The sequence below is a fragment of the Ranitomeya imitator genome, chromosome 4, assembly GCF_032444005.1.
Source record: "Ranitomeya imitator isolate aRanImi1 chromosome 4, aRanImi1.pri, whole genome shotgun sequence".
In the NCBI taxonomy this organism is placed as follows: domain Eukaryota; kingdom Metazoa; phylum Chordata; class Amphibia; order Anura; family Dendrobatidae; genus Ranitomeya; species Ranitomeya imitator.
Window position 1 is genome coordinate 470210371 of NC_091285.1, and position 16099 is coordinate 470226469.

Genomic DNA, 16099 nt, shown 5'->3' on the forward strand with positions numbered 1-16099 from the left:
AACAATTTAGATATAAAGTTACACAGCATTATATACAAAGAAAGTATTTTAAACACGACGGGGGGACCTTTAGTTACTTGCTTTAGTTAGTTAGTTGTGTGTATATATATGTGTGTGTGTATATATATATATATATATATATATATATATATATATATATATATATATATATATATATATATATATATATATATACAGTAAAAGAGAAGAAACTAATGCGGCACTCATCCCGAATTTGCTGTGAAGATTGTGATCTTTAATGGAGAAAGATGAAAATTACATCCATCATGACATCAGGTACATATGAGGGTGCGGTATAGGAGCACGGACATGTCCGTGCTCCTATACCGCACCCTCATATGTACCTGATGTCCTCATGGATGTCCTCATGGATGTAATTTTCATCTTTCTCCATTAAAGATCACAATCTTCACAGCAAATTCGGGGTGAGTGCCGCATTAGTTTCTTCTCTTTTACTGCATACCGATTACTCTCTGGACATTCATGCAGAGCACCATTACCCTTTACGATTGTGACGCCTGAATATACAGCTGTCCATTAACAGTCCTGCATGCTTGGAAACATTCTGCTCTAGTGCCGTTCTGCTCCCTATACTATTACGAATATATATATGTGTGTATATACATATATATATATATATATATATATATATATATATATATATATATATATATATATATATATATATATATATATATATATATATACAATGCCTACAAGTAGTATTCAACCCCCTGCAGATTTAGCAGGTTTAATAAGATGCAAATAAGTTAGAGCCTTCAAACTTCAAACAAGAGCAGGATTTATTAACAGATGCATAAATCTTACAAACCAAAAAGTTTTGTTGCTCAGTTAAATTTTTATAAATTTTAAACATAAAAGTGTGGGTCAATTATTATTCAACCCCTAGGTTTAATATTTTGTGGAATAACCTTCGTTTGCAATTACAGCTAATAATCGTCTTTTATAAGACCTGATCAGGCCGGCACAGGTCTCTGGAGTTATCTTGGCCCACTCCTCCATGCAGATCTTCTCCAAGTTATCTAGGTTCTTTGGGTGTCTCATGTGGACTTTAATCTTGAGCTCCTTCCACAAGTTTTCAATTGGGTTAAGGTCAGGAGACTGACTAGGCCACTGCAACACCTTGATTTTTTGCCTCTTGAATCAGGCCTTGGTTTTCTTGGCTGTGTGCTTTGGGTCGTTGTCTTGTTGGAAGATGAAATGACGACCCATCTTAAGATCCTTGATGGAGGAGCGGAGGTTATTGGCCAAAATCTCCAGGTAGGCCGTGCTATCCATCTTCCCATGGATGCGGACCAGATGGCTAGGCCCCTTGGCTGAGAAACAGCCCCACAGCATGATGCTGCCACCACCATGCTTGACTGTAGGGATGGTATTCTTGGGGTCGTATGCAGTGCCATCCAGTCTCCAAGCGTCACGTGTGTGGTTGGCACCAAAGATCTCGATCTTGGTCTCATCAGACCAGAGAACCTTGAACCAGTCAGTCTCAGAGTCCTCCAAGTGATCATGAGCAAACTGTAGACGAGCCTTGACATGACGCTTTGAAAATAAAGGTACCTTACGGGCTCGTCTGGAACGGAGACCATTGCGTTGGAGTACATTACTTATGGTATTGACTGAAACCGATGTCCCCACTGCCATGAGATCTTCCCAGAGCTCCTTCCTTGTTGTCCTTGGGTTAGCCTTGACTCTTCGGATAAGCCTGGCCTCGGCACGGGAGGAAACTTTCAAAGGCTGTCCAGGCCGTGGAAGGCTAACAGTAGTTCCATAAGCCTTCCACTTCCGGATGATGCTCCCAACAGTGGAGACAGGTAGGCCCAACTCCTTGGAAAGGGTTTTGTACCCCTTGCCAGCCTTGTGACCCTCCACGATCTTGTCTCTGATGGCCTTGGAATGCTCCTTTGTCTTTCCCATGTTGACCATGTATGAGTGCTGTTCACAAGTTTGGGGAGGGTCTTAAATAGTCAGAAAAGGCTGGAAAAAGAGATAATTAATCCAAACATGTGAAGCTCATTGTTCTTTGTGCCTGAACTACTTCTTAATACTTTAGGGGAACCAAACAGAATTCTGGTGGGTTGAGGGGTTGAATAATAAATGACCCTCTGAAAAGACTTTTCACAATTTAAAAAAAAAATAAACAAAGAAATAACATTCTTTTTTGCTGCAGTGCATTTCACACTTCCAGGCTGATCTACAGTCCAAATGTCACAATGCCAAGTTAATTCCAAATCCAAAAGTTTGGACACACCTTCTCATTTATTATTATTATTATTATTATTCATTATTATAGCGCCATTTATTCCATGGCGCCTTACATGTGAGGAGGGGTGTACATAATAAAAAACAGGTATAATCCTGAACAATACAAGTCACAACTGGTACAGGAGGAGAGAGGACACTGCCCGCGAGGGCTCACAATCTACAAAGGAATAATTTCAAATTTTTTCTGTATTTTCATGACTGTGAAAATTGTAAATTCACACTGAAGGCATCAAAACTATGAATGAACACATGTGGAATTATATACTTAACAAAAATGTGTGAAACAACTGAAAATATGTCTTATATTCTAGGTTCTTCAACGTAGTCACCTTTTGCTTTGATGACTGCTTTGCACACCCTTGGCATTCTCTTGATGAGCTTCAAGAGGTAGTCACCGGGAATGGTCTTCCAACAATCTTGATGGAGTTCCCAGAGATGCTTATAGCAAAGATAAATATCTTGGTACCGTGTTAGCCAGTAGATAGAAAAATATTGTGCCTGATGAAGAGACCTGAGTAGTCTCGAAAGCTTGCAATTTGTTACCATCGTTTCAGTTAGCCATTAACCCCTTAGCGACCGCCGATACGCCTTTTAACGGCGGCCGCTAAGGGTACTTAAACCACAGCGCCGTTAATTAACGGTGCTGTTGAAAAAGTAAATAGCGCCCCCCAGAGTCGGATTTTCTCCGGGGTCTCGGCTGCCGGGGGGTAGCTGAGACCCCAGAGAACATGATTCGGGGTTTTTTTTACCCACCCCGCATTTGCGATCGCCGGTAATTAACCGTTTACCGGCGATCGCGGTTTTTTTTTTTTTTTGCGATCTCTTTTTAATTTCTCTGTCCTCCGATGTGATCGCACATCGGAGGACAGAGAAAAGGGGTCCCAGGTAGCCCCCCCAATACTCACCTATCTCCCCCGGTGCTCCTCGTGGCTCCTGGTGGGCGCTGCCATCTTCAGAATGGCGGGCGCATGCGCAGTGCGCCCGCCGGCCGGCCCCGCGAGAATCTTTGGGGTCTCGGCTGCCGGGGGTAGCCGAGACCCCAAAGAGCATGATCGGGGTCGGTTTTACCGACCCCTGTTTTGCGATCGCCGGTAATTAACTGTTTACCGGCGACCGCAAAAAAAAAAAAAAAAGTAAAGTGTAATTCTCTGTCCTCTGATGTGATCGCACATCAGAGGACAGAGAAATAGGGGGATTCGGGGACCCTATCATACTCCCCTGTGTCCCTGGATCCTCCTGCTGCTCCTCCTGGCCGCCGGCAAAAGAAAATGGCGGGCGCATGCGCAGTGTGCCCGCCATCTGTCTCCATCTGCTGGCCGGCAGGAGAACAGCAGTTGGGGCTAAAATTAGGGTTAGGGCTAGGGTTGGGGCTAAATTTAGGGTTAGTCTTCTTTCACACTTACGTCGGTACGGGGCCGTCGCAATGCGTTGGCCCGATATACCGAAACACGTTGTGAAAATTTGTGCACAACGTGGGCAGCGGCTGTAGTTTTTCAACGCATCCGCTGCCCAATCTATGTCCTGGGGAGGAGGGGGCGGAGTTACGGCCACGCATGTGCGGTCAGAAATGGCGGATGCGACGTACAAAAAAACGTTTCATTGAACTTTTTTTGTGCCGACGGTCCGCCAAAACACAACTGATCCAGTGCACGACGGACGCGACGTGTGGCCATCCGTCACGATCCGTCGGCAATACAAGTCTATGGGCAAAAAAAGCATACTGCGGGCACATTTGCAGGATCCGTTTCTTGTCCAAAACGACGGATTGCGACGGATGCCAAACGACGCAAGTGTGAAAGTAGCCTTAGGGCTAGGGTTAGGGTTGGGGCTAAAGTTAGGGCTAGGGTTGGGGCTAAAGTTAGGGTTAGAGTTGGGATTAGGGTTAGGTTTGAGGTTAGGGTTGAGATTAGGTTTAGGGGTGTGTTGGATTTAGGGTTTTGATTAGGGTTATGGTTAGGGTTGACATTAGGGTTGTTTTGGGGTAAGGGTTGTGATTATGGTTAGGGTTAGTGATTAGGATTATGGATCAGGTTGGGATTAGGGTTAGGGGTGTGTTGGGGTTAGGGTTGGAGCTAGAATTGGGGGGTTTCCACTGTTTAGGTACATCAGGGGGTCTCCAAACACGACAGCCAATTTTGCGCTCAAAAAGTCAAATGGTGCTCCCTCCCTTCTGAGCTCTGCCGTGCGCCCAAACAGTGGGTTACCCCCACACATGGGGCATCAGCGTACTCGGGATAAATTGGACAACAACTTCTGGGGTCCAATTTCTCTTGTTACCCTTGTGAAAATGAAAACTTGGGGGCTACAAAATCTTTTTTGTGGAAAAATATTTTTTTTTTTATGACTCTGCATTTCCAAAATGGTGTCACTTGTGAGGGATTTCTACTGTTTAGGCACATCAGGGGCTCTCCAAACGCGACATGGCGTCCGATCTCAATTCCAGCCAATTCTACATTGAAAGAGTAAAACGGCACTCTTTCTCTTCGAAGCTCTGCGGTGCGCCCAAACAGTGGTTTACCCCCACATATTGGGTATCGACGTACTCAGGACAAATTGCACAACAACTTTTGTGGTCTAATTTCTCCTGTTACCCTTGTGAAATTAAGAATTTGTGGGCGAAAAGATCATTTTTGTGTAAACAAAAGCGATTTTTTTATTTTCACGGCTCTACGTTATAAACTTCTGTGAAGCACTTGGGGGTTCAAAGTGCTCACCACACATCTAGATAAGTTCCTTAAGGGGTCTAGTTTCCAAAATGGTGTCACTTGTGGGGAGTTTCCACTGTTTAGGCACATCAGGGGCTCTCTAAACGTGACATGGCGTCCGATCTCAATTCCAGCCAATTCTGCATTGAAAAAGTCAAACGGCGCTCCTTCACTTCTAAGTTCTGCGGTGCGCCCAAAAAGTGGTTTACCCCCACATATGGGGTATTGGCGTATTCAGGAGAAATTGCATAACAAAATTTATGGTTACATTTCTGTTTTTACACTTGTGAAAATAAAAAAAATGGTTCTGAATTAAGATGTTTGCAAAAAAAAGTTAAATGTTCATTTTTTCCTTCCACATTGTTTCAGTTCCTGTGAAGCACGTAAAGGGTTAATAAACTTCTTGAATGTGGTTTTGAGAACCTTGAGGGGTGTAGTTTTTAGAATGGTGTCACACTTCGTTATTTTCTATCATATAGACCCCTCAAAATGACTTCAAATGTGATGTGGTCCCTAAAAAAAAATGGTGTTGTAAAAATGAGAAATTGCTGGTCAACTTTTAACCCTTATAACTCCCTAACAAAAAAAAATTTTGTTTCCAAAATTGTGCTGATGTAAAGTAGACATGTGGGAAATGTTATTTATTAACTATTTTTCGTGACATATCTCTCTGATTTAGGGCATAAAAATACAAAGTTTGAAAATTGCAAAATTTAAAAAATTTTCGCCATATTTCCGTTTTTTTCATAAATAATCGCAAGTAATATCGAAGAAATGTTACCACTAACATGAAGTACAATATGTGACGAAAAAACATTCTCAGAATCAGCGGGATCCGTTGAAGCGATCCAGAGTTATAACCTCATAAAATGACAGTGGTCAGAATTGCAAAAATTGGCTCGGTCATTAAGTACCAAATTGGCTCTGTCACTAAGGGGTTAAAAGGTATAAACCACTGAGGACTCTCAATTCTAAATATTTTTCAGAGATGCTTAGCACTTGTTGGCCCTATTGCCTTCACTCTGCGGTCCAGCTCACCCCAAACCATCTCAATTGGGTTCAGGTCTGGTCTCCGTGGAGGCCAGGTCATCTGGCGTAGCACCCCATCACTCTCCTTCTTGGTCAAGTAGCCTTTACACAGCCTGCAGGTGTGTTTGGGGTCATTGTCCTGTTGAAAAATAAATGATTGTCCAACTAAATGCAAACCAGATGGAATAGCATGCCGCTGCAAGATGCTGTGGTAGCCATGCTGGTTCAGTATGCCTTCAATTTTGAATAAATCCCCAACAGTGTCACCAGCAAAGCACCCCCACACCATCACACCTCCTCCTCCATGCTTCACGGTGGGAACCAGGAACCATGTAGAGTCCATCCGTTCACCTTTTCTGCATCGCACAAAGACACGGTGGTTGGAACCAAAGATCTTAAATTTGGACTCATCAGACCAAAGCACAGATTTCCACTGGTCTAATGTCCATTCCTTGTGTTCTTTAGCCCAAACAAGTCTCTTCTGCTTGTTGCCTGTCCTTAGCAGTGGTTTCCTAGCAGTTATTTTACCATGAAGGCCTGCTGCACATAGTCTCCTCTTAACAGTTGTTGTAGAGATGTGTCTGCTGCTAGAAGTCTGTGTGGCATTGACCTGGTCTCTAATCTGAGCTGCTGTTAACCTGCGATTTCTGAGGCTGGTGAGTCGGATAAACTTATCATCAGAAGCAGAGGTGACTCTTGGTCTTCCTTTCCTGGGGCGGTCCTCATGTCAGCCAGTTTCTTTGTAGCACTTGATGGTTTTTGCCACTGCACTTGGGGACACTTTCAAAGTTTTCCCAATTTTTCGGATTGACTGACCTTCATTTCTTAAAGTAATGATGGCCACTCGTTTTTCTTTACGTAGCTGCTTTTTTCTTGCCATAATACAAATTCTAACAGTCCCACTGAATAGACTATCAGCTGTATATCCACCAGACTTCTGCACAACACAACTGATGGCCCCAACCCCATTTATAAGGCAAGAAATCCTACTTATTAAACCTGACAGGACACACCTGTGAAGTGAAAACCATTCCCGGTGACTACCTCTTGAAGCTCATCAAGAGAATGCCAAGAGTGTACAAAGCAGTCATCAAAGCAAAAGGTGGCTACTTTGAAGAACCTAGAATATAAGACATATTTTCAGTTGTTTCACACTTTTTTGTTAAGTATGTAATTCCACATGTGTTAATTCATAGTTTTGATGCCTTCAGTGTGAATGTACAATTTTCATAGTCATGAAAATACAGAAATTTCTTTAAATGAGAAGGTGTGTCCAAACTTTTGGTCTGTACTGTATGTGTGTGTGTATATATATATATACACACACACATACACATATGTATATCCTTCTCTAGAGCCAATTGTCAGATGATGTGGATTGATATAATTGCTGCCCAGTATACTAACTGCTTAAAGTGACTGTAATTTTAGGTGTGCAAAGAATTTTTCGATGCAGGTTTTATGGCTGATGTGGACTTGGATAACAGCTGCACATTGAATAAGAAGATAAGAAATGCTCAACTGGCTCAATACAATTTTATATTTGGTAAGTTCAGATCATTCATTGTGCTATATGCACTACATGGTAACGCAAAGTAGGCCTGTAACAGCATGACAGACAGCATGAGAGCTCTGATCCCAGTGACTTGCTGCAGTGGCCACGTGCGGTAGATGTGACTTGAATACTGTAGTCACGTAATCAGTGTGCAGATAATCAGCAGAGAATCCGCACTGGAGTGACAGAATAAAACTATTTTTTCTTTTTTTTTTTTAACACTGCAATGGGAATCCTAATTGGTATCAAAACATGCAGTATATAAAAATACATTTACATATTTTCTTACTGTGTTTTTTTTTTTAACCTAAAATTCTAAACAAAAGCCTTTCATTCTGTTCTCTATGAAAGTTTGATTCTGGTAGGACTTTTTTTTTTTTTTTAAGATAAAAAAAAATGTTATAGCAATAGCACTTTGGGGTCATCTCTGGAGAATGTGTTTGTTTTTGTTTTTTTTTGTTTTTTTTTTTTACTAAACTTGATCGGGCGAATTTTGCCTGTAGATTGTTGCAATGAAAATGTCCTTCTCTTTATTTTAAAGCTTGTCATGTGAATCTACCATAGTCCATGAATGAATGGATGTATGGCTAACATGTGAACTCTGTTCATCTAGTGGTTGGTGAGAAGGAGAAGGCGAACAGCGCGGTCAATGTGCGGACACGAGACAACAAGGTGCACGGAGAAGTGTCTATAGCCTCCGCTGTAGAAAAGCTTACCAAATTAAAAAAGGTGCACAGTAAAAACGCAGAAGAAGAATTCTGAAGAAAAATCTGCTAACTTTAAAAATAAAAGATTTTGTGGCCACTGTGAAAAACAAACTGAAAATAAACAAAACATCTTTAGTAATTTATTAAGTTTGAATAGCTGTAATGTGATGATTACTTCTGTTGTGATAATGGTTGGAAATAAAGATAAAACAAACTCCCCTAACGTCATAGTACAGAGCCATATTCACCTATTTAAATAGCATGTGCGGGCTTAACCTGCTAACGACCAAGCGCCCTAAATTTACAGTGCTTTGCCTGGTCTTTACACAGTGCTATTGTAAATTTATGGTGCAGGGTCCAACTCCTGCTCCTGTAATCAGGGAAGTGGTCATGTCCCCAGCTGCCAGATACGGCCAGGGACCTTGAGGAGGCGAGAAGAGGTAATAAACTGCTTCCATTTAACCAGCTGCACTGCACTCAATGAGCGCTATGTAATGTACAGAAGCATTGGCAGTGCCTATACCGTTATGGGACATGATTGCTGGGGCTGCGCCTGGTACATCAGTGCTGCTGAACCCTAGCAGTTGCAGATCAGCTCTGCTAGTGGTGTGGTGCACAGCAAGGTATTTATGCTGTTGCTGCTGCTAGGAGGCTGACCCTATGCAAGAAAGGAAAAAGTAGCTCCTCCCCGGCAGTATACACCCACCGACAGGCACCAAGTACCTCAGTTTGTGCTTAGTGTCTGTAGGAGGCGGACCTGGATCTCCACCAGATCCACAGCTAACCCCTTTTTTACTTACAGGTTTGTTGTGTTTTATTAACTCTTTCCTTTTGTATTTCAGATATAGCTTCAGCGAAACAGGGTGCTATTTTCACTCTGCCATCCCATCATAGGCGGCTGAGCGAGCAGTGTGGTGTCACCCACATGGCAACTCTCAGGCCCGCCGGCAGGACAATATCCCCTGTCACCTTCACAGGTGCTCCAGGGCCGATTCTGGTGGCCAGTCCTTGCCATTTCCCTCCTCACTCTTCTCCTCGGAGAGGGCTGAGAGGAAGACGGTGGTTGCCAGCGGCGACCTCCCCCCTCCCTAGGGGGTTGATGCCATCTTCTACACCGTCTGGAGACGGTGTGGGAAGAAGGATCCATGTATCCAGCGACCCTCCCACCCTTGGGCCCCTGGACGATCCTCATCAATTACGGACATGGCAGCTGTCAGGTAAAGGGGGGGATCTGCAGGAGCGCTCTTAATTTTAAATTCCCCCCCTCAGGCGCGCTCCCCTGCAATTTTACTTTCACTTTTGTTATCGGCCGAGTTAACCACGCGCCCTCCCCTGTGCGCGCCTTTCTTGGCGCTTCCTAGGGCCTATCAGACGTCGTCCCTGACAAGGACACACCCCTCTCTTGCTGCCCGTCCTATCGCATCGGCTGCCAGAGCTATGCCACGCCTCTCTCCTTCACACGAGGTCTCCTGCGTTCTTGGAAGCTGCGCAGCATCTCATGCTTCACTCTGCCTGGAGACTTTTTCGGCTCGGGGGACACAGATAACTTCTGTCGGTGTTACCGCTGGACAGGAAGGCTCTTGTTCTGTCTTTCTCTATACCCCTGGCTATTCTAGCCTCCTCTCCGCAGTATATCCACCAGACTCCTCTGGCAGATAGCACAACAGACCCTACATATGTCCAACTCTGCAGGGGCTTCTCTTTCTAAGCCCACTATAATCCATTACGCCTGTGCACGTTGTAAGAAAAAGTGGTCCTCAGGTCAGTCGTCATCTCTCTGTCAGTCCTGCAGTCCTCCTACCATGTCTGCCCCACAGGAGCCCTCTGACTCCCGGGATGAGTGCACTCCCCCAGAGTGGGCTGTTGCCATGTCCCAGTCGGTTTCTGACCTGACTAAGGTATCCCAGTCTCTGGTCCAGGCACTTGAACGACTTCCGCAACTGCCTGCAGCCACCAGTGCTCCGAACGTCTCTCACAGCGATTCGCACACACCTGATACTGACCCTCAGAGACAGACCAGCCAGCCGTTCTAGGAAGAGGACTCTGTCTGGCTCCTCATCCAGCTCTTTGGGTCCCTTCGCAGCACCCAAGCTGCTCTCCTCTTCCCAATTCTCCTCTTCGAAGGAGGATCTTGGGTTGGATATAGATTCACAGTCTGATACAGACCAGACTTCGAGTATGCAGGCAATGGTTGATAGTCTCATCTCGGCTATCTCTCAAACCCTCAAACTTAAACAGGATAAGGTTCCTCCCCTGGACCCTTCCGTTTCCTTTAAGCGGGTAAAACGTCCCTCTCGCTCCTTTCCCAACCACGAGGAGTTTGAGTTTTCCCTGTCTAAGCACTGGGAGCATCCCAAAAAACGCTTTCCGGGCAGAGAACACCTAGACGTCTTATACCCTTTTAGTGCCGATCTCCTTGCCAGGTGGGCAGAGTCCCGGAAGGTGGATCCGCCGGTTTCTCGTCTTTCTTCCAAGACGGTTCTGTCCTTACCGGACGGTGGATCTCTTAAAGACGCGACAGACAGGCAGATCGAGACACTAGCCAAATCAGCCTTTGAGGCAACTGGTGCTTCCCTCTGCCCCAGCTTCGCCTCCATCTGGGTGGCAAAGGCCATCTCTGCCTGGGCCAAGATTCTTCGTCGGGGCATTTTAGCTTCGGACGAACTAGCCGAACTGACCAGATTGGCCACGCTGGTAAATAAGTTTTAGCTGCCTCCTTTGATGCAGCAGTTTGTTCAGCCGGGGCAAGTAGCTACATCATGGCTATACGCTGCATTCTTTGGCTGAAAGCATGGAGTGCAGATACCACTTCCAAAAAGTCCCTCACCAGCTTAGCCTTCCAAAGCTCCAGGGTCTTTAGGGCTCGGCTAGACCAGATAATTTCGGACGCTACCGGAGGCAAGAGCACCTCTGTCCCTCAGTCTAGATCTAAGCGTTTTTTCAAGGGCCCTCGGCCCTTTCGCCCATTTGCAGCTTCGGATTCCTCTTCACAACAGGAGCGTCCCTTTGCCTCAGGCGAACCAAGGAAACCCTCTTACAAACCAGCCCCCAGCTGGAGGCCTAAGGGCCAACCCTCAAGGTCCTTTGGGTCCCATTCCAACAGGTTCCATTCTAAGTGATGGGTTGCCCCGCCTGGAAGATTTTCCAGGTGGGAGGCAGGCTTCTTTCTTTCAAGGAGCCTGATTGTCGGTGGTCAGCGACTCCTGGGTCAGGGAGATCATTACCTCCGGTTACAAAATCGAGTTTTTTTCCCTTCTAGACTTTCTTGGTTTCCTTCAGGCGGGTCTCGACTCGGGACTATCCCTCAGTACCCTGAAGAGTCAGGTCTCCGCTATGTCCATTCTTTTTCAAAAGGACCGGTCTTCCATTCCTCAGGTGAGGACTTTTCTCCAAGGAGTTGCGCATCTTGCCCCTCCTTTCCAGGCCCCTTTGGAACCTTGGGATCTCAACCTGGTTCTGGGTGCTCTACAGGCTGCGCCCTTCGAACCTCTTCAGGACACTTCTTTTTCCCTTCTTTCCTGGAAGGTGGCTTTTCTGATTGTTAGTACATCAATAAGGAGGGTCTCCAAGTTGGCAGCTTTATCCTGCCGTTCTCCGTTTCTCATCCTCCATCGGGACAAGGTAGTTCTCAGTCCTGTCCCTTCTTTCCTTCCCAAGGTGGTGTCCGCTTTCCACATCAATGAGGATATCGTCCTTCCCTCACTTTGTCCTTCCCCAGTTCATCCCCTGGAGAAGTCTCTTCACAAACTGGACGTGGTCAGGGCCATTCGGGTCTATCTAGAACTGCCTCCTTTCGCCCATCCGATTCTCTGTTTGTCATCTCTGAGGGTCGCCGGAAAGGTCTCCAGGCGTCCAAGTACACGCTCTCTCGTTGGATTCGTTCAGTGATAATGGAAGCTTACCGCGTTCATGAGAAACGGCCCCCTCTGGGGGTGCGGGCCCACTCCACCAGAGCTGTCGGAGCTTCTTGGGCTGTTCGCCACCAGGTTTCCGCCTTACAGGTCTGCAAGGCCGCAAACTTGTCGTCCTTGCACACTTTTACGAGGTTCTATAGGGTACATACCCACGCCTCTTCTGATGCAGGTTTTGGTAGGAAGGTACTGCAGGCGGCGGTTGCGCACCGGCCGACCTGAGCGCTTTCTCTTAGTCTTTTTCTACCCACCCTTTTCTGGGACTGCTTTTGGACGTCCCATGGTTATCTGTGTCCCCCAATGAAGCGAGAAAGAAAGAGGGATTTTTTGGTACTTACCGTAAAATCTCTTTCTTGGAGCCTTCACTGGGGGACACAGCTCCCTCCCTACTTGTTTTTCTGGTACTTTTATGTTCTGAGTTCTGATCGCTTCTCCTACTACTTTTTACACCAAATGAGGTACTTGGTGCCTGTCGGTGGGTGAATACTGCCGGGGAGGAGCTACTCTTTATCCTTTTTTGCATAGTGTCAGCCTTTTAGCAGCAGCATACACCCACGGTTATCTGTGTCCCCCAATGAAGGCTCCAAGAAAGAGATTTTACGGTAAGTACCAAAAAATCCCTCTCTTCCCCTGTAACTGGGGTCTTATTGACCAGCTGGTGAGCAAATTTTAGCCTGGGGGCAAGCACATAGCACTGACCCATGAATCTTTAACCTGCTTTCCACAGGCTTCCGTATAAAACATCAGTTTTCGTATTGGGATGACACTCACAATTGCAATTCTATATACATTATCAAGCTGTTAGTAACCGCTCGATCATTTAGAAGGACTAATAATTAGCATTGTCATTTATTTTGCATTCGATGAGTTGGTACAGCAGATTAGGCTACTTTCACACTGGCGTTTTTTGCAATACGTCGCAATGCGTCGTTTAGGGGAAAAACGCATCCTGCAAAGTTGTTTGCAGGATGCGTTTTTGCCCCATAGATTAACATTAGCGACGCATTGACACACGTTGCAACCATCGTGCGACGGTTGCGCCGTGTTGTGGCGGACCGCCGGGAGCAAAAAACATTACATGTAATGTTTTTTGCTGCCGATGGACCGCTTTTTCCGACCGCGCATGTGCGGTCGGAACTCCGCCCCCACCTACCAGCACCTTACAATGGAGCAGTGTATGCGCAGGAAAAATGCATCCGCTGCCTCCGTTGTGCCTCCGTTTCACTGCTAGCGTCGGAACCTCGGCCCGACGCACTGTGACAGGCCGAGTCCGACGCTAGTGTGAAAGTAGCCTTACTGGTTGTCTGTCTTAGACTCGGAAAATCAGCAACCCAATTACAAATCTAGTAGTCCACTACAACAAAGTCACCGTTGAGTGGTCTCCAGACATTGCGCTCTATATATACAAATATGTTCACCAAAGATCCAACACTTAATACATAGATACAGGAACAGAACCAAGTTTACTACAGATATAAAGGAATAGAACCAAGCTGGTGTAAAGAGGCAAACCTAAGCATAAGTGCACTACGTCTGCCCATCAGGCAATAGCTCAACGGTGCCTCTGAATACTGAAGTTGTATTTTTTTTAAATGTACATCCTAGGCCAAATCGAGATCATAAAATCTTTTCTGAATTAGGAACCGACCGGTGCAATTTAATGTGCAAAACGGAGAACCCCACAGCCTCCATTTGTACCAGTTATACAATGATTGGGTTTTTGCATTAATTCCCACTTGTCTCTTCCTAAAACAGGAAAAATAAATGCAAATGCAAATCCCTAAGTCCTCATTCACACGTCCGTGTTTAAACACATGTGAAAAATTGTGCTGGTGTCATCAGGGTTTTGCACCAGTGTACGGTCTGTGTGTCTGTTTTTACCATCAGTCATCAGTATTTTTCACGTACGGATAAATTAAAAAGATTCTTCTATCCTTTGCAATGTTAAATACATGCAGCTCATGGACTGTATGCTGATTTACACACTGATGCCATCAGTAGGCTGTACGTGTTTTTCACGGACCGATAGACTTGTGTTGGCCCTTGTCATCCATGATACCGGAGAAAAAGGAGCATGTCTCTGAGTTTCACATAGACATGCGGTCTGTGAAAAAAACATGGACATGTGAATAGCACCACAGATTATAATGGGGTACGTGTTGTAAAAATGGATAAAACACAGATGTTTGAATGAGGCCTTAGCAGATACAAAATAGTCTTTACAGATTTAGTAAATATGCCCAAAACACGTAGATAGATTTTACACTCAATACCACACACATCCTCACACCACAATGAACTGTTAAGGTACCTTCACACTAAGCGACGCTGCAGCAATACCGACAACGATGCCGATTGCTGCAGCGTCGCTGTTTGGTCGCTGGAGAGCTGTCACACAGACAGCTCTCCAGCGACCAACGATGCCGGTAACCAGGGTAAACATCGGGTTACTAAGCGCAGGGCCGCGCTTAGTAACCCGATGTTTACCCTGGTTACCATCGTAAAAGTAAAAAAAACAAACACTACATACTTACCTTCAGCTGTCTGTCCCCGGCGCTCTGCGTTCCTGCACTGACTGTGAGCACAGCGGCCGGAAAGCAGAGCAGTGACGTCACCGTTCTGCTTTCCGGCTGGCTGTCGCTGACACAGGATGCAGGAGGAGTGCAGAGAAGCACAGCGCCGGGGACAGACAGCTGAAGGTAAGTATGTAGTGTTTGTTTTTTTTACTTTTACGATGGTAACCAGGGTAAACATCGGGTTACTAAGCGCGGCCCTGCGCTTAGTAACCCGATGTTTACCCTGGTTACCAGTGAAGACATCGCTGAATCGGCGTCACACACGTGTCTGCAGGGAGTCCAGTGACGAAATAAAGTGCTGGACTTTCTGCAGCGACCGACATCACAGCAGGATCCTGATCGCTGCTGCGTGTTAAACTGAACGATATCGCTAGCCAGGACGCTGCAACGTCACCCATCGCTAGCGATATCGTTCAGTGTGACGGTACCTTTACACACACACACAGACGCACATCTATAAACACATATGTAAAAAATTCAGGGTCAGTCCACACACAATATCACCACTGCGTAATGCGTGGTGCAAAAAAAAAGGTTTTTTTGGTCATTTACACAGAAACAAAACTAATTAAAAAAGGAATAATTTAGATAAAGTGCTTTGCTATCTCGGGTCCTTGCATTCAGAATGAATGGAGCAGATGTGCACATGATCGTCCTTTCCTCTTTTCAGATGGGGCTCTTTACAGCACTGTTCTCAGGATTGATGGGGGTCCCAGTGGTCAGGTTCCCAATAATCAGGAAGTTATCCCCTATACGATTATTACAGGATAACCTAAACATGGTACAACCCTTTTAATGGTGGCGGCCACTGTTTCATGGGAGAAGATGGACACTGGGACTCTCAGATAAATCTCTGCATACTGTTAATGGGATGTTGTTTACTATGGGCCTAAGAATTAAGACAGGTAATTGATAACTGCCTGCCTGATCTACCCGGCACCTGCTCAGAACAGTCATCGACTGCTCTTCCTCACTGCTCTGTCGATGAGGCGTGACTGTCGGCGTTGTGCTGATTGACAGTCTGCTTTCCACAATTACGCAGCGGCCAGCTGACTGTCAACCAGCATTACTTCTTCAGCGACACACCATCAACAGAGCAAAAGAGAAACCGCTGCTTTGTCAACGTGTTGTCAACGGAATCTGCAAAATCGCCAGCAAGAGCGGTCTGTGACCACTTTGTGCCAGCAGAGATCAGTGCCGGTCACAACAAGCAGGTAGGTAGCGACTAATTTCTTCTACTATGGGCCTTAGTAGAAACCGGCAGGTGCCTGTTTGTACTTGGGTCCATAGTAGAAAAAAATAATTATTCCAT

The 16099-nt window shown here is 45.6% G+C and overlaps 2 protein-coding genes across 8 annotated transcripts in view; both read left to right on the top strand.

Moving 5' to 3' along the window:
- The window catches only part of LOC138676501 (threonine--tRNA ligase 1, cytoplasmic-like), a 116081-nt gene extending 107558 nt beyond the window's left edge, over positions 1–8523 (top strand). For all 6 annotated transcript variants that reach the window (XM_069765863.1, XM_069765865.1, XM_069765864.1 and 3 more), the window contains 2 exons: positions 7470–7584; positions 8207–8523. In XM_069765863.1, the coding sequence (XP_069621964.1) occupies positions 7470–7584; positions 8207–8355 (264 nt within the window). In that variant the 3' untranslated portion in view covers positions 8356–8523. The remainder of the gene's footprint in view (positions 1–7469; positions 7585–8206) is intronic.
- Positions 1–16099, top strand: part of MAPDA (N6-Methyl-AMP deaminase) — a 270844-nt gene that overhangs the window by 83321 nt on the left and 171424 nt on the right. The gene's annotated exons all lie outside the window — the stretch shown is intronic.